Source organism: Panthera tigris, chromosome C2 (assembly GCF_018350195.1).
Source record: "Panthera tigris isolate Pti1 chromosome C2, P.tigris_Pti1_mat1.1, whole genome shotgun sequence".
NCBI lineage: Eukaryota > Metazoa > Chordata > Mammalia > Carnivora > Felidae > Panthera > Panthera tigris.
The window spans coordinates 151,105,118-151,123,222 of NC_056668.1; the positions used below are offsets into that span (position 1 = coordinate 151,105,118).

The 18,105-nt window shown below is 55.1% G+C and overlaps 1 protein-coding gene across 9 annotated transcripts in view; it reads right to left on the reverse strand.

Moving 5' to 3' along the window:
* Positions 1-5,569: 5,569 nt before the first annotated feature.
* Positions 5,570-18,105, reverse strand: part of SLC22A14 (solute carrier family 22 member 14) — a 31,448-nt gene continuing 18,912 nt past the window's right edge. For 8 of the 9 annotated variants that reach the window (XM_042956744.1, XM_042956743.1, XM_042956741.1 and 5 more), the window contains 9 exons: positions 17,270-17,373; positions 16,974-17,128; positions 15,785-15,953; positions 11,695-11,815; positions 11,316-11,413; positions 10,637-10,851; positions 8,349-8,457; positions 7,545-7,748; positions 5,570-5,943 (listed from right to left, as the gene is read on the reverse strand). In XM_042956744.1, the coding sequence (XP_042812678.1) occupies positions 5,775-5,943; positions 7,545-7,748; positions 8,349-8,457; positions 10,637-10,851; positions 11,316-11,413; positions 11,695-11,815; positions 15,785-15,953; positions 16,974-17,128; positions 17,270-17,373 (1,344 nt within the window). In that variant the 3' untranslated portion in view covers positions 5,570-5,774. The remainder of the gene's footprint in view (positions 5,944-7,544; positions 7,749-8,348; positions 8,458-10,636; positions 10,852-11,315; positions 11,414-11,694; positions 11,816-15,784; positions 15,954-16,973; positions 17,129-17,269; positions 17,374-18,105) is intronic. The other variant, XM_042956746.1, reaches the window with a different exon arrangement.

Consider the following 18,105-nt stretch of genomic DNA (forward strand, 5'->3'; position numbering starts at 1 on the left):
CCCCACGCGGCCCTCAGAAACGGGAGCGCCCCGGCCCTTGCCCTGAGGGCCCGTCGTGCCCTGGAGGACGCCTTTCCCCGAGGACACACCCCGAGAAATACAGGTCTTCCTTCCCCATCTCAGCTCAGAACCAGGGGCCGTGCCGTGGGGTGGGACACGGGGCTCCCGGCTGCAAGACGCAGGTGAGGGCAGGTGAGGACCGAGAAGGGATAGCCTGAGGGGCGGGTTCGAGAAAGGCCAGGAGGAAGAATCAGTCTAGCCAGGCGGGCCCTCCAGCGGGAGCCCAGGGGCGGGGAAGGTGACGTGGGGGGACTGCCGGGAAGAGGGGAGATGGCCCAGAGCCCAGGAGGGGCAAAGGGCTGGGCCTCGGGGCCCCCAGGGGATGGAGGAAGGCGGGGAGCAGGAAACCCAGAGCTTGATGGGGGCAGGGGGAGTGGGGTGGGGGGGAGAGCAGATGGCGCCTTCCGGGCCCTTGACCTGCACACACGCCCACCGGCCTGGGTTTTCGATGCCAGGCCAGCCCCCTGCACAGCTGCGGTGCTGCCTGGGGGCTCCTCAGAAGCTTCCGCACTCGTACCCCTGGCTCCGAGCCCGGCAGGAGTGGACGAGGGCCCCCACGTTACAGGCTCTGCTCTGTCCCCCTAGGTGGTGCCCCTGAAGGCCACGGTGGCCGTGCCCGAGCTGCAGCTCTCCCCCAGCTGGGTGGACTTCGGGACCTGCTTTGTGAACCAGGCACGGGTCCGGGAGGTCTACCTCGTGAACCTGAGTGGCTGGGTTGTGCCTATGGGTCATGGAACTGAGACCCGAGTTGGTCTCCACACTGAGCGCGGAGCCTAAGATTCTCTCTTTCCCTCTGCCCTTCTCCCCTGCTTGCACGCTCTCTCTCTAAAGTAAGAATAAAATAAAATAGTTTCTAAAATTGGAGTAAACATAATTGAAGGCAAAATAGAACTGATGGCAAACAGTATCAGTAGTTATGAGGGATGCTATTTAATGATAAGGAAAACAACTCACAAAGAACATCGGACAATCTATTCTAGCTTCCCTTCTCCGTTGTGTTTTTAAACTTCAGTCGCTATATTGTTCATTTCTAGGATTCACGGCGTCTTCGGAGTTACGTTGCTTCCTCTCTTTGACCGTTTCAACAAATGTGTAACCCTTTTCCGAGAGCCCTACCACCGCTGGATGGCACATCGATGGTAAATCCTTCGCTCTATTGTTCCTGCCTCACACCGGCATCTTTCCTCCTGTACTCAAGAATTACTACTTCAAAATTTATCTTGGGTGAGATTCATCTTCCCTGGAAAGCCCTAGGAGTCTTGGGCTGTCAGTGGCAACATCTGTGTGAAATGGTTTTGTGTCTGCTTCTGCCGGGACCTCACAAGGTCCACATCTTTTTGTGTTCATTCCTGGGCTCGGGGCTGGTATCCGTGGGGCCGGGTGTTCCCCCGAGGCCAGCACCCGAGCCCCCTTCTGAGCTGCTTCCATCTCGCCATCAGCTTGTGCAGCCGCCCTGTGGGGTTGGGGTTGGAGGCGAGCAGTGCAAGCAGCTGGGTCCCACGTGTAGGTCAATGCCTGGGCAGTGGTAGAAATGCCCGAGCACCTGGGGGAGCCTAGGTGGCTCAGTCGGTTAAGCATCTGACTTTGATCTGAGCTCGGGTCTAGATTTTAGGGTTGTGAGTTCAAGCCCCGCACTGGGCTCCGCTTGAAGAAAAAAGAGGGGCACCTGGGTGGCTCGGTCAGTTAGGTTTCCAACTTCGACTCAGGTCACGATCTCATGGTTTGTGAGTTCGAGCCCTGCATTGAGCTCTCGGCCGTTAGCGCAGAGCCTGCTTTGGATCCTCTGTCTCCTTCTCTCTCTGACCCTCCCCCACTGTCATGCATACTCTCTCTTTCTCTCGAGAATAAATAAACATTTTTGTGAAAAAAGAAAAAAGAGGGACACCTGGGTGGCTCAGCTGGTTAAGCAACGGACTTCGGCTCAGGTCATGATCTCGCCGTTCGTGAGTCTGAGCCCCACATCGGGCCCTGTGCTGACAGCACAGAGCCTGGAGCCTGTTTCAGATTCTGTGTCCCCCACTCTCTCTGCTTCTCCCCTGCTCGTACTCTTTCTCTCTCTCTCTCAAAACTAAATAAACATTAAAAAAATTTTTTTAAGGTAAATAAAAAAGACTTTCTCTCTCTCTCTCTCTCAAAAAGAAAGGAAGAAAGAAAGAAAGAAAGAAAGGCCCAAGCGGCTGAAAGACACTGGTGACAGAGTTCCACATAAGCTAGTGACCATGACCCGGGCAGCAAGAACCCCACGATTTACAGGCATCCCAAGCTTACAGGTCATTCCTACAGGGAGCCCCTGGCTGATGTGTCTGCTGTTGATTATATCATAAAGACGCCAGACTTGTAGGGTCATACGATGTGCAGCTTCATGCAATTTTGGCATTTAATTTTCATTATTTCATTAAGCAACCTGTGTGATAAGAATGATGTGGGAGACCAAAAAGAAGAAGGTTCTAGTCTAGTGCTGTCTAGTAGAGATGTAACGTGAGCCACAAATGCAAGTCATGTGTGTAGTTTTAAATTTTGTGCTATATTAAATAAATATAAATTTTCTGTTATGTTACAAACAGTTTTTTAAAAAGGTGCAATAACTTCAATATCTTATTAACTCAATATCCAATATCTTATCACCTTTACACACAACGAATGTAAAAAATACTGATGAGATATTTTATGTTTTCGTTTGTATAAATGTTTGAAATTGGTGGTTTTTTACACAGCACATCTTTTTGCTGTTATTATTTATTTTTATTTTTGTAAATTTTATTATTTTGTTTTTTTAAATTTGCATCCCAATTAGTTATCATATAGCGAAACAATGATTTCAGGAGTAGATTCTTTAATGTCCCTGACCCATGTAGCCCATCCCTCTTCCCACAACCCCTCCCGTAACCCTCAGTTTGTGCTCCATGAGTCTCTTCTGTTTTGTCCCCCTCCCTGTTTTTATATTATTTTTGTTTCCCTTCCCTTATGGTCATCTGTTTTGTCTCTTAAAGTCCTCATGTGAGTGAAGTCATAGGATTTTTGTCTTTCTCTGACCGACTCATTTCACTTAGCATAATACCCTCCAGTTCCATCCACGTAGGTGCAAATGGCAAGGTTTCATTCTTTTCAATTGCCGAGGAATACTCCGCTGTATACATACACCACATCTTCCTTCTCCGTTCATCCATCCATGGACATTTGGGCCCTTTCCATACTTTGGCTATTGTGGATAGTGCTGCTAGAAACACGGGGGTGCATGTGTCCCTTCGAAACAGCACACCTGGATCCCGTGGACAAATGCCTAGTCGTGCAATTGCTGGGTCATAGGGAGTTCTATTTTTAGCTTTTTGAGGGACCTCCATCCTGTTTTCCAGAGTGGCTGCACCAGCTTGCATTCCCATACACAGCACATCTTAATTCCGACTATCGCCACATCTGGCTAGTGCCTATTGTGTGAGACAGCGTGGATCTAGTCTGTTAAGATGTATAATGTCAAACTCTGAGTAATATTAGCCATTGATTAGATAAGCAAACTAGATAGGTTTATCTAGAACTGACTGACAAAGTCTTGTCCACCCAAAGAAAATCTAAGTCATGTAAGGGTGCACTAAGTCTTGCCCACAGCCACGTCTGAGGTTACCAGCTCCATCGTGCCAGCGCTGCCTGTCCGTTTTCTGTCCTGACCCATTTCCTCTTCCGGTTTTCTGAGCCACTGGCTGAATCCTTCCAGCAACGTAATTTGAGGTGAGGTGTTTAAATGTGGCTAACGTGTTGGTCATCACAACCCACAGACAGGCCTCCCCCAGAAAGAGCAGGGGAGGCCTTTAAAAATCCTGTCGGGGCACCTGGGTGGCTCAGTTGGTTGCCTGTCTCTTGGTCTCCGCTCAGGTCATAGGCTTACAGTTCGTGAGTTTGCGCCCCATGTCGGGCTCCGAGGCGGGGAGCCTGCTCGGGATTCTGTCTCTTCCTCCCTCTACCCCTCCCCATATCACGCACATCGTCTCTCTCTCTCTCTCTCAAAGTAAATAAACATTAAAAAAAAAATAAAAATAGGGGCGCCTGGGTGGCTCAGTTGGTTAAGCGTCTGACTTCGGCTCAGGTCATGATCTCACGGTTCGTGAGTTCGAGCCCTGCATTGGGCTCTGGGCTGCCAGCTCAGACCCTGGAGCCTGCTTCGGATTCTGTGTCTCCCTCTGCCCCTCCCCCCTCGTGCTCTGTCTCTCTGTCTCTCAAAAATAAAGAAACATTGGAAATATATACATAAATAAAATAAATAGTAAAAAATATAAAAAATAAAACATCCTGTCATCCTGTAAGCAGATAACTTGTGAGACCCCTTTTTCTGGGACCTGCAAACGCTACTTGGGGGGCAATCTTGGGAAATTTGGCAAAGAACAGGGGGACCAGAAAATGACACTGAAAGGAGGTGTGGGCACCAGCTTCTTGCTGTGCCCAAGCTTGGGAACACACACCTGGAGCAGGGTGTTTGGACCAGGCTCTGTGCACTGCGCTCCAACCCTCTCTGGGAGACCTGGCCTCCCTGCCTTTGCTCCGCGAGGTTGGACATTCTTTTCTGTCCTTCTCTCCGAAGCTCCAGGGAATTAGCTCCTCCCCGCAAGCTGGTGATCTTCCTTTTTTTCTTTTTTTAAAACTTTTTTTAACATTTGTTTATTTTGAGAGAAAAAGAGTGCGTGTGCATGCAGGAGAGACGCAGAGAAAGGGAGACCTAGAACCCCAAGCAGGCTCTGTGCTATCAGCACAGATGCGGGATTTGAACCTATGAACAGTGAGATCGTGACCTGAGCCGAAACGGAGTCCGACGTCTCGTAGACTGAGTCACCCAGGCGTCCCTAGCTGATGATCTTCCAATTAAGGGGGCAGAGAAAGAGAAGAGCCAGGCCCTGCCCTCCCAGGGAGAAAGCATGTGCGGCCCATGGCCCGACCCAAAGGTTTCTGAGTCTGGCTAACGGTTGAGGAGCTCTGGGCCTTCTCCAGTCTAGAGAAGCTCTCACACTGGCTGGGAAGGGCAGACTCACCCTCAGGGCAGTTGGGACTGTAAGCTGGATGTGGGGGCTTATCCCCAGGGAGGCGGAGGTCAGAGGTCAGCCAGGCTGGAGTCATCAGGGAAGGAATACCCAAGGATGTGGTTTGGGTAGTCCCCGAGACCGTGCTTATCTGTGAGTGTCAGAGGGAAAACTGAGCGAGAAAGCGCCGTGCAAATGGGAAAAGGAGTCATTATTCCCTGACACGCGCATACCTCCTTTCAGGCAGAGCTGAAATCTATCTCGGCCTGCCCCCACTAGCAGACGCCTGGGCTAGAGGACGCGGGTGGCCTGGGCGCACAGTCCTGGCCTTACCCACTCCCAGCCCTCTTAGACACAGCCCCTGGAGCCCCCAGTCCAGAGAGCGCCTCACTGTCCCCAAGGGCTGGCTAAGGACATGAAGGACACTGAGAAGCCTGTCTGACCCAGCTTCCTCTGGGCCTGGGGCTCTGGGCTCTCCAGACACAGCCAATTGTGACCAAGCCATCTCAAGTCCAACCACGGCACATTTATTGCCATGAATCACACCCTAGCTCACCCAGGAGGGACCATTTTCGGGGCTCGAGGGCTGGCCTTGGAGCAGGACTGCCCTGCCCCCCGAGCTGGACTGGGCCCCTGGAGTTCGTGGCCTGGAGTCCACGGCCCCACACCCAGCCACTCGGCTCCAGTCGAGATCGTCTGGGGGCCTGGACCTCAGTCATTCTGTGGGTCTCTGTCCCCTGCTCTGCCCGGCACAGGTGTGGGGGAGAGAACGTCGGAGTCCAGTGTCAGCATCGTGGAATCGAGAACCGTGTTCCTCACCACGTCCCCAGTCCCACCTTCGGGTGCCACTTCCTTGGCGAGCAGTTCCTCAGCCATGTTCCTGAAGAAGCCATTGAAGAACAAGTCACGAGTTGCATCTTTAGGGGCTGAGAAAAGCAGTGGTAACTAGAGGCAGCAGTAGCCACGCCTGGCGCTGTGATCCCGAGAGGTGGGGCTTTCCCACACCTGCAAGTCCCCGGCCAACCTTGGTCATGCGCCCTCAGGGACCCTCACCTCCAGGACCAGGCCTGTTCCATCTCCCAACCCTGCCCAGACCCTTCACACTCCTGCATCTCTGGGGCTCATCTCTAGCATTTACTGAGCAGCTGCCATGGGCCAGACTCTGCACCAAGTGCTTAATTGGACTTAGTCTTACCAAGAGCCCTATGAGAGAGAAAGGCTAGGCCTCATGTCTTTCTTTACCTCTCTGTGCCTCAGTTTCCTCCTCTGTAAAATGGGGCACAGTGACAGGACCTATCTTGCATGCGGCTGTGGTTAGGACAAAGTATGAAAAGGCACGTGTGGAACAGGACTGGACACATGGTAAACGTTCAATAAAGGTTAGCTGTTTTTATTACTCTGGTATCATTCCATTTTGCAAATGAAAAAGCTGAGTCTCAGAGGTATTAGGTAACTCCCCTGGGCACATGCTAGGATGTGGCAGCAGAGACAGAAATCCAGGCCCTCTGGCTCCAGGGGCTGTTTCTTAGCTCCTCTTGCTGCTTTGCATTTCCCCCTCTCTACAAGGGGACAAACTCCTATTCATCCTTCAAAGCCCTACTCAAATGTCACTTCTTCTGTGACGCCTGCCTCAACTCCCCAAGCTGAAGGTCCTCCCTCCTGGGCCGTCTATAGGTCCTGTGCATCCCTCCCTCAGAGCCCATTAAGTGAAGACTTTCTCCCCATAAAATATTGCTTGAGGCTGGGGACCTCTTACCTCTGACAACGCCTAGCACAGATGGTGCCAAATAGAGTTTGAGGAGGGAGGGAGACGGGGAAGAGGGCAGAGGATGCCCAGAGACAGCCACCCTGTGATATGAGCACAGGGCACTGGAGGACATCAGCCAGCCTCTGTCCCTCACTGGTGCTCAGGTCCCCTCAGGTCCAGGGGGAGAGCGACGGGCCATATCGGCCCAAACCCCAGGAGACGTGGTCCTGCTAGTCATGAGACCAGAAGAGACCAGAGGCCAGAAGTACCCCTGGGGCAATCAGGATGGAGCCCAATTCCCAAACGGGGCCCTGGGCTGCTGCAGCCTTGAAGTCAGGATCACGAATCAAGACTGGGTCCTCTTTGAGGACCCGAGAGTTCAGACCGGAAATCAGAGGTACTCAGAGAGCTGGTGGCCAGCCAGTCCCTCTGCCATGGGAGGGAGGGAGCCCAGGGCATCTCCATGGACAGCACCCAGTCCGGACAGGCAGCCAGAGGGGAAGGGAGAGGGGAAGACCTGGCCCGGGGTTGGTCAGGAGAGCCAAGAGGGTGGGAGCTGGCAGAGGCCAGGCTGCACGGAGGGGGTCGCGGCAGCATCCGGGAGAGCTGGGCAGACTTCTGTAGACACAGAGTGGCCCTTGTGTCACAGGCCCATCTGGCAAACAGGCAGGGATAGACGGTGCCTGACTATTCTCAGTGCCAAGGGCCAGAGCCCAGGGGCCACACACACCTACCTTGTCTGTAGGGGGTAGTGCTCCAGGATATCAGGGAGAGGCTGGTCTTGCGTTTCTGGCAACAGGGAGCAGAAGAACAAGGCCAGGATGGCTGAGACGCAGCAGAGGAGGATGGGGAGGAGGGTGAGTCTCTGGCTGATGATCATCAGGGACGAGATGGCTCCAGCTGCCCAGGCCAGGGACACCAGCCCCAGACCTGTCGCCCTGGAAGGGGAGGTGAGAGCTCGTCTGGGAGGCCTCCTGGGCCCAGAGGCTGGCTGGAGGTGGGGCGGAAACAGCAGCTCCTCAAAACCTCACACTCTCCAGTCTCCAGCCCATCCCGACTCCCCAGAGACCCTTGCCCAGCATTGGGCTCCTCCCTGATTCAGGGCAAGCGGTAATTTCTTCTGGGCCTACTTCTTGGAGCAGGAGACCCACCCGGCAGTGTGCGGGCCCGCGGGGAGAAGCCAGGGTGGTGGCGTTGGGTGGGGGGCAGGACGCTGCCACCCTCACCATGGCTCCACGCTGCGGGGTGGAGCCTCAGGGCAGGGCTGTCACATCTCGGCCGCTGTGCAAGGCGGAGACTGCAGTCAGACTGCCTGCTGCTGCCATTCGCTGTCTGGCCTCCACCTGATGCTGTGGTCTGAGATCGGGCTAATGATGGAGTCTGGGGGATTTTCTGGAGGGTCAACGGGGTGACCCAGGGAAACCACTCATCATCACGTGCCTGTCACCGGGTGCACGGCCGTTCTCACGGAGGTCTCAGTCTCCATCCCGCGTGCCCTCGCCATGCCCCCCAGGGGCCCTGCCCGCCAGGCCACCTACCTGAGGACCGTGGGCAGGAGCTCAGCGGTGTAGATGAAGAACACGGTGACCGAGGCCGCCAGGCTGAACTCTCCAAGCGCGACCATCAAGACCATTATGGATTTCAGCTCTATGGCCAGACAACGGGGCCACCTGAGTCTGGGGCCGTCCTCCCCTGGGGACGAGGGTTGGGGGCCGCCCATCTGCTCTCCCTCCATCCCTCTTCAAGGCATCTGAACAGTCCTCCCCCACCACCTGGTGGTCAGCTGGTCGGCAGACTCAGGCCGGGCCAGGCCAGTATATCTGCGGTGAGATTGCTCCCCCCCTCTGCCTCTCAGTCCCCGCACCTCTGCCTCCCGGCTCACTCCTTTCTTCCACATCCTCACCTGAGGCCGCTTCCCCTACTACTCGACCTGCTCAGGGCCCTCCCACCTCCCCGGCCATCCTCTGCAAGGTAGACCAAGCAGGGAGGGGTGCACAGGGGCCGGGAAGGGTTCGGGCCCTGGAGCCCCAACTCTTAAGACATTCCAGGATTCCCGATTCGGGGCAGCCAGATGTGCGCGTTGAGGAAGGAAGAGAAGATCCCAGAAAGGCCATTCCTCAGCCTTGGGGAGGTCCGGGGGCAGGAGGGAGCTGGAAGCTTCCAGCTCTCCCTCTACCAGCTTCTCCTGGGCCCTGCCCGCGCCCCGCTCCCCACTCTGGCCCCAGCTTTGCTTGGCTTTGGGATGAAACCAGAGATACGGTTCATCTACTGGGGATTCCTAGTTTCCCTCACACATGTGAGAGTCTTAAACGTTTCTGTTTGACTCGGTGTAGGCCCACTGTTTACAAAAACCACCAAGCCATAGGAATTTAAGAATGCCTTGGTTTCCCCATTTTGTTTTAGCCAGTCAACGCTGCCAGCATCCGAAAGAGGAAGGGTCTCAGGCAAGATGTGCACAACGCTAGCCCCCAGAGAGCAGGAGGGCTCCCCCTGGAGGCAGATCTTGGACAAGCTCCCCCACCCTGACCCCTGCCGCTGAGGGGGCTCTTGCGGTTAGCAATTCTGATGGAGTGAACCCTGACATCTTAACACCCACATCCCCAGCCCTGCCACTCTCCAGCCCTGTGACCTGGGGCATATTCATCGTCTAAGGGCTCTCTGAATTTTTTTTTTTTAAATAATTTATTGTCAAACTGGCTTCCATACAACACCCAATGCTCATCCCAACAGGTGCCCTCCTCAATGCCCATCACCCACTTTCCCCTCCCCCCACCCCCCCATCCACCCTCCGTTTGTTCCCAGTATTTAAGAGTCTCTTGTGGTTTCCCTCCTTCCCTCTCTGTAACTTTTCCCCCCTTCCCCTCCCCCACGATCTTCTAAGTTTCCCAGGATCCACATTTGTGCGAAAACATATGGTATCTGTCTTTCTCTGCCTGACTTATTTCACTTAGCATCACACTCTCCAGTTCCATCCACGTTGCTACAAAAGGCCATATTTCATTCTTTCTCATTGCCACGTAGTGTTCCATTGTGTATATAAACCACCATTTCTTTATCCATTCATCAGCTGATGGACATTTAGGCTCTTTCCATCATTTGGCTATTGTTGAGAGTGCTGCTATAAACACTGGGGTACAAGTGCCCCCATGCATCAGTACTCCTGTATCCCTTGGGTAAATTCCTAGCAGCGCTATTGCTGGGTCATAGGGTAGGTCTATTTTTAATTTTTTGAGGAGCCTCCACACTGTTTTCCAGAGGCTCTTTGAAATTTTGAAAGTATTGCCACCCCTGCCCCCCGCCTCCATTTCCTTGTCTGGTTCTGAGCTGAAGGGTACTGCGCCTTCCTGGGAAGGAGAGGCCTCCATGCAAGAATGTTCCGGAGAGTTTAGCCCACTGTTACATGCAGTTTTCAGTGGGCAGGTCGTTTTTTTCCTGGTGGGGTCACAGATAAAAGGCGTTTCCCAATCAGAGGCTGCAGATGAGAGGCAGGGCCGGGGGTACCAGTTGAAGGCCTGTTTGTGGGCCTCCGTTCATACGCAACCATCAGATCTGACCGGAAGAAGGCCACCTACTCTCCCACACAAGGATGGGTCCTGGGACAGCACTCCCTCCTCTCCCAGGTTTCTGAGAGCTTCCAGCACTCGGTCTCGGAGTTCTCCTTCGGGGAGGGCAGTGCTCCAGTGACTGGCGCCAGCTCAGGAGGGTAGGTGAGCTGCGGGAGCAGGAGGCTGGCTCCCCGGGGTGTCTTGTTGGCCGGGCAGGGCAGGAGGAAGGGGTCTGAGGAAGCAGGAAGGCTGGGGGCTGCCGAGGGGAGGGTGGGCTGTACCTGGGGGGAGGATAAGGCTAAGCAGGCACGTCAGGGTGCCTTGGAAGAGGCTCGCAACCAGGCTCCACTTCCTCCCGATCTGCTCGAGGAGAAAGATGCAGCACAGCCGGGCGGGCACCTCCATGATGCCAGGAACCACTTGTCCGAAGTGGATGTTCATGGCAAAATCCTTCAACTTGAAGCACAGCGTAAAATAGCTGTAACTGACAGTAAACCTGAAATGAAGCCAGGAGAGAGACATTCAGAGAGAGAGAGGGAGATACAGACAGGCCAGGAATAAAGACAGGGGCAGAGGAGCGCCCGGGGGGCTCGGTCGGTTAAGAGTCTGGCGTGATCGCGGCTCAGGTCACCATCTCACAGTTCGTGAGACCAAGCCCCGCGTAGGGCTCTGTTGACAGCGTGGAGCCTGCGTGGGATTCTCTACCCCCACCCCCTTCCAGCCCCTCCCCTGCTCGAGAGCTCTCTGTCTCACAAATAGGTCAGTGAACTTAACAGCAACAAAGACAGAGGCAGAGTCAGCTGGGAGCTGGGCGGGACGGGCTGGGAAAGAGAAACAGAGCACAGAGCTCTGGACCCATAGGCCAGCTTCCCGCCTGCAGCCCGCTTATGCCCCCTTCCCTCTCCAGAGCCCCCGACACGCCCTGCTTGCAGTCCCTGCCAGCCGGTCCCAACTACTCACCACACACAGCCCATCACCAGGGTCACCCTTCGGAGGTGCCTATTGTTATAGAAGTCCAGGACAGACGCCTTAGTCACCTTCTTTCTGGGCAGCTGGAGCTACAGGACAAGCGGGACCACCAGGGGCAAGGCCGAGACCCCGGCTCGCTCCCCACCCCCACAGGACCTCAAGGCCCTCCCGCCCCCCACCCCCGTCCCCCACAGTCCCAGCTCGGCCTCCGGCCTTCCACTGGCAGGGTTCGATGTCGCTGCCTCCGTTCTCCTCAAACAGTGGACTGGGGACACCCTGTGGGCGGAGGTCCCACCTGAAAGGAGGAGGAAGGAAAAGGCCCTTCCTGCAGCCCCTGTCCTGGCCCCACTCCGAGCCCGAGGCCTCTTACCTTGTTCAGCAGACTTAGGGGAATGGTCTTCTTGTTCACGCCCGCCGCGTAGCACAGCATCTGCTTCGCTTCCTCCAACTTCCCGTTCATCAACAGCCACCGTGGGGACTCCGGCAGGATCCTGCACGTACCACCCGCTCTTACCCATCCTTGCGAGATGCCCCCGAGACCTCCCACATGAGGCGACGTGGGTGTCGGAGGACTTGAAAGAGACCATCAACCTCGGGCGCCCCTGCCCCTTTCTGGCAGTCAGCCCTTCCCCTGCCCCGGCCACACACGGCCCCCCTGCTGCCCAGTGTCACCCCAGACACAGGCTGCCTCTGCCCTCCAGCGTCTTCCCCCTCGCCTACCTCTACAAACTCCCTACCTTCCGATCTCAGGCGTCAGTCCCGCCTGCCCAGGCACCCTGAGGGCACTGTCCCCCACGCCCACAGCCTCTATTAGAGCCCCGCTCTCCTGGGTGGCATTTCCCTGCTCCCTCTCTGTCTCCTAACAGCTTGCAGAATATGGAGGGCAGGACCCCAGGGCCCAGCCCCTGATTGAGTGAGTAGAGGTCCTCCCTGTCCCACCTCCTCCCTCGCCACATTGCCCACTGCCTTTGACCTCTGCATAACTCTGGTCCCTCAGTTCTTCCCGATCCTCCCGGGCTGTCAGAATGTCCACGGACGAACATTTATTAGGTGCCCTGGATTGTGCCTGATGCCCTTACATATATATATATATATATATATATATATATATATATGTAACATATATATATATGTTGTAACATATATATATATGTTGTATATATATATACACACACACACACATATATATATGATATGTTACATATATATATACATATATATATATGTTACATATATATATATATATCATCCAGTTCAATCCCTGCCCAGCCCTGGACCTAGTTTGATGACGAACATTTATTAGGTGCCCTGGATTGTGCCTGATGCCCTTACATATATATATATATATATATATATATATATATATATATATGTAACATATATATATATATATATATATATGTAACATATATATATGTTGTAACATATATATATATATATGTTATATATATATATACACACACACACATATATATATGATATGTTACATATATATATACATATATATATGTTACATATATATATATATATATATATATATATATATATCATCCAGTTCAATCCCTGCCCAGCCCTGGACCTAGTTTGATTATCCCCTTTTTATTCCCAGCCTCGAGGGGTAAGGACTCGCCCAGGGTCACAGAGGCAGAGTTAGCATGGACGTCAGTGCCCTGATTGGGCACTCTTTACAAACTGTGCCATCACTCCCTGCAGATTCTCGCGTCACCCTCCTCTCGAGGCCCTAGCCTGAATTCCACGGCCAGCAGTGTATACATGTGCCCATGACACTGGAGGCAGCTGCATTCTTATCAAATTTGTTTAATGTCTATTCATTTCTGAGAGAGAGAGAGCACAAGCGGGAGAGGAGCAGAGACAGAGAGAGGGAGAGGGAGACACAGAACCCGAAGCGGGCTCCAGGCTCTGAGCTGTCAGCACAGAGCCCGACGCGGGGCTCGAACTCACAAACTGTGAGACGGTGACCTGAGCCGAAGCCGAAAGCTTAACCGATGGAGCCACCCAGGCTCCCCAAGGCAGCTGCATTCTTTCTGCCTGCCCCTGCTCCTGCCCTCCCCTGGGGCCAGCCGGCAGTGCCCCTGACATCCTTCTCCACTGTAAGGCTGAGGAACTCTCCTAAAGAAAGTCACCCAACTGGGACTTCTTCAGAAAGATGGGAGATTGACCACATGCCCACTCTAAACAACACGAATGAAAAAGGATAGCAATAGAGAGAGTGGGAGAGAAGACCGGTGGAAGAAAGACGTAAGAAATACACATAGCTCAGAAGCTGAGGGGCTGGAAACCTCCGGTTCCTGGTGGTAAGACTCTCTTCCCGTCCCCAGGCTGCTGTCATCTCTTCAAACCTGGCAAAGGAGCCTGTTTTTGCGAAAGGGAGTCAGTCTGCCCTCCCACTCCTTGCCTGGAGCTTACTGATCCCGAAAAGCGGGAGCTGCCCTGTCCTCCGGACGGTCATTTCCAGGAGAGCTAATTCGTGTCCCCTCAAGTCGGAGGGCCTACACGCAACCAGAGATGGGGGAGCTCCCCCTCAGGAAGGAAGTCGGTGGGAGCCATCCACGATGGCAGGGCGGGGGCTGGGGGTGGTGAGAGTCTTTTTGACGAAGTGGACCCTGCTGTCTTGAAGTCACCCCACGTGCTAGGGTGAGGGGACCCCTGCAGAGAGAGCCCGGGGAGTGACCTGCCAGGGACAGGGTGCGGAGAGATCACAAAGACAGTACCTAGAGCATGAGAAGACACGGGTGAGCCCCTGAAGACCCACAGGCGGGCCCCTGAGGCACCTGCATTTGAACATCTGCCCTACAGAGGACAATGACCATGAATACAGCCCCTGTTGTGCACTTATCTCTTTTCTCGAATGGCCCCTCCCCTGCCTAGGATCTAGAAGATCACCGAGCAGGTAGACAGCAGGTAGACCGAGGAGAAAGGGCAAAGGTCAGAATACTAGCCTGAGCCGGCTAGCCACCGGGGAGAAGCTGCGAACTAGACGTGAGGTCAAGTTTTAAACTGGCCTGGACTGGATTTTTTTCATGCCCGAGAGTGCGTCTGAATGATCAAAATGAGACTTTTTTCTTAGAACTAAGATTGACCCTAAAGAGATGGAACCTGCCCAAGATAATGTCACGAGTCAGCAAAGGAACAGCTGACAGGGCGGGTCTGAAGAAAAATGGACCCCATTCAATGAGCCATCTGTTCACAGAATGTAGAACTAGGGAGGCAGCTACCAGAAGAAAGAGCTAAGAGTCCAGCGTCATGGCATCTGGGGAAGGAACTGGGGGGCTGAGGGGAGCTGAAATTGTCCACTTACTTTTCACCACAGACCGTCTGGTTGTTACGTAGTCGTCAACCACATGCATCCATTGCAGTAGTGACATTTCGAAGAAATGTTTCAAGGTCAAGCCGTGAAACACCATTTCCTAGTTACGTGACAGAGTCACGCCATCTGGCATCAGCTGGGTCCCCACGGGCACTTGGGCATCCCGGTGACTGCCAAAGACGGTCTCCAGCACCTGCCGAATTTGGAAGGTCTCCAAGCCACCTACCCGGCCTCACTCTTAACTGGTCACTCCTCTCACCATCCATGTTGGGTATGGCCCAGTGGGTAAAACGCAGAGGCTCCGGGGCCACACAGGCTGAGTCAAATCCCAAACCGCCACTTTGTAGCTATGTGGCCTAGGGCAAGTTACTTCCATTCTCGGAAGCCTCTGTTCTCCCCTCCCCGCCCCCCACCCCCCACCCCCCACGTCTTCAGCGCCCAAGAGACTCACACCCATCTTTCAGGGTCGTAAAGATTAAATGTGATGATTCCAAGGTGAGACCTGATCCTTCCTTCACACTGAACTGCCTGGCCCTTAACCAGGTGATTTCAGTCTCTTCCTCTTCTCTTCCCTCCCTCCCCAATCACTTGTCCCTTCCTAGCTTCAGTCCCTCGGGTTCCTGTCTGTGACGCCCCACAAGTCAGAGCATCACATACCCTCCCTGACTCTGCCTTTGCTGTCCAACCACGTTATCACTTTGCCCCTGCCCACCGCAGCCCAGCGCTATGGAAGAGTCCCCTCGTGGAAGGCTCCATTTTTCAGCCTCTCTTCAGTCCCTCAACCCCCTGCCACTTCACTGAGGCTACCTCCAGGCCACCAAGGCCAGTAGACTCTTCCCCAGCATCACCTTTCTTGCCTTCAACCTTGACCAGGCTCTTGTCCTGAGCTCCTGCCTCTCAACCCTTTGCCTTCTGATTTCTCTGTTTCTCTGACATCTCTTTGAGGGTCTCCTCTGCTGGGGGTTAAGGCCAGGGTTCCAGACGCTCGGCCCTGGGCTCTTCCTCATTACATCCACACCCCATCCACTTTCTTCAAGGGAAAATCCCACCCACTCCACCCCTTCAAGGACCCCCCGAAACCCTCAACTTCCAGCCCGTCAGACCCGTCACTGCGCGTGCCCTGTTTGCTCACCAGATATAGAAGATGAGGGGGAACACAGGTGCACCACCCACCAGAAACAGCAGCCGCCAGTGGGGAAGGCTGTTGGCAAGCCCTGTCAGGAACATGACTCCCACAGAGAAAAAGCAGTGTTCCAGGATGATGGCATGGGACCGGTGCTCAGCCACTAGCCACTCAGTGGCTGTGCGGAGGCCAAGAGGACAAAATCATGGTCAGCTCAGTGTCCCCAGGGCTACCCCTGTACCCAGACTTCTGAGATGCCCCAGCCCTGCTCTGGACAGTTCAGCCTGGCTGAACGTTCTTCTGCCCTAGGTGGACGTACTAGATGGCCTCCGGTCCTTTCTCAGCCTGACTGCTCCCTCTGAACACATCCTGCCTGACCCCATGTGTCTCTCTCAGAGATGGCTCATTTCTGGGTACAAGTCCTCACACGTGGTCTGACACACAGTGAGGCGAGGAATCTGTGCCCTTGTGTTTGTTTTTAGTGCCTCGGGGCTTTGGCCACCCCGGCCTCGGGCCCTGGGGAGAATCTAGTTCCTTCTGACCCGCTCCAATGAGAGGAGGTCTCTCTGGCCGGGGACCCCTGAGCTCACTGGGCCACAGCAGCTGTAAGCTCGATGAGCATATGGGCACTTAGGGCTTTCGCATTCCACAGGCCAGGGATGAAATCCCAGCTCCTTCCTGTAACTGTTGTGTGGCCCTGAGCAAGTTGGTTACCTTCCTGAGGCTCAAGTATCCTTCTCAGTTAAAGGGATAATAGATGAGCGCCTACTGAACAGGGTGCTGTCATGACACGCTGAGACAGTATGTAACGGGGTTAGCAGCTCGCCTGGTCCTTCCGAAGGGCTCAATAAATGTAAGCCATGTAGGGGGGATGCGAGAGAGGTAAGGGGGGTAATGCGTGCGGTACGAGGGGCCTAGGGTGGAGGATGAGTCTGGAAGGGCGGTCTGCGGACATTGGCCCGCATCGCCACAGGCAGCTGGGAAGAACCTCTTGCCTCCACGGCCTGCCTGGATTGGGCCTCAACTCTACTCGTCCTGCAGGGTCCCTAAGTACCCGCCAGCCCCGCCCCGCCCCACGATCGCCCCGCCCCACGATCGCCCCGCCCTTCGACCGGCCCCGCCCCTCCAGGCCCCGCCCTCTGCTCCCCACCCGCCCCGCCCCTCACAACACCTGCACGGCCGGCCGGCCGGGGCTCACCTAAAGACACGCTGCTGATGGTGTAGCCCACCAAGGCCTGGGACACGCCGAAGCGGAAGAACAGGTACTGGTGAAAGGTGTTGACGAAGGCTGTCCCGAAGCCGAAGATGATCAGCCCCAGCAGCGACATCAGGATGGTGGGGTAGCGGCCCAGCCTGCGGGCGGTCGAAGGGAGGCTGCGCCTAGCCTAGCGCTAGGGCCTCCCTGGCTCGCCCAGCACGACACCCGGGGCCAGGCCTTGAGTGCCCCTACCCTCGCCTGCCCCAGCTTGAGACTCTAGCTCTGAATGCACTCACTTGTCACTCATGAGCCCGAAGATGAGGGACCCGGTCAGGATGCCTGCGGCGAACATGGTCTGCATGCTCTCCGAGTTCTGCTCCTTGCCACACACCAAGTCAAACTGGGGGGGGGTATACAGGATTGGCTACAGGTCTCCACCCAGGGCCAGCCTTCTAGGTCTAGAGACTGCACCCCTCTACCCCGCCCCCAACCCGCAGGTGGGCCTTTAGGCAGAAGAGGCCTGGGTCAGGGACCAGCAACCCGGCCTGCAGCAGGTGCCTCAGGTGTCACCTCTGCATTCTACCCGGCACCTGGCAGACTCTGGGAGTGAGGCCTGGAGAGAGGGGACCAGAGGCCCAGGCCAAAATGGGGAAGAGGCCGAGAGGGAACTGAGCAAAGACGGGAATCACTGAAGACCCTTTCCCAAGTACAGGTATCAGGCCTCAGTCTAGAGATTCCAGCTGGGCAGGTCTGTGCGGTGAAGGGGGCCCAGCTTGCAGCTCGGGCTGAGAAACCCTGTAGGAGGCGCCCGATGAAAGCTGCTTCTTCCCCGGGGCTCTCTATCTTGTGTGAGTTCAGAGGGCAGGGCCTCGACTACAGAGGCAGCTCCCCGGACAGATGGCAAGGCCTGCCGACTGACATTTGCCTCTGCACCCAAATCTGCTCCAGCTTCCCGGCGAAGACAGCTGAAGCCGGGGCTGGACAACAGGACCCTAAGGTTCTGCCCTGGCTCTGCCTCTGCAGGGTGACCTCGGGCCAATCACTTCCCCTCCCCGGGCCTCAGTTTCCCCACCTGCTCAATGAGGGTGAGGGCACATCTCTGGGCCTGTGGGGTAGCTATAGACAACTCAGG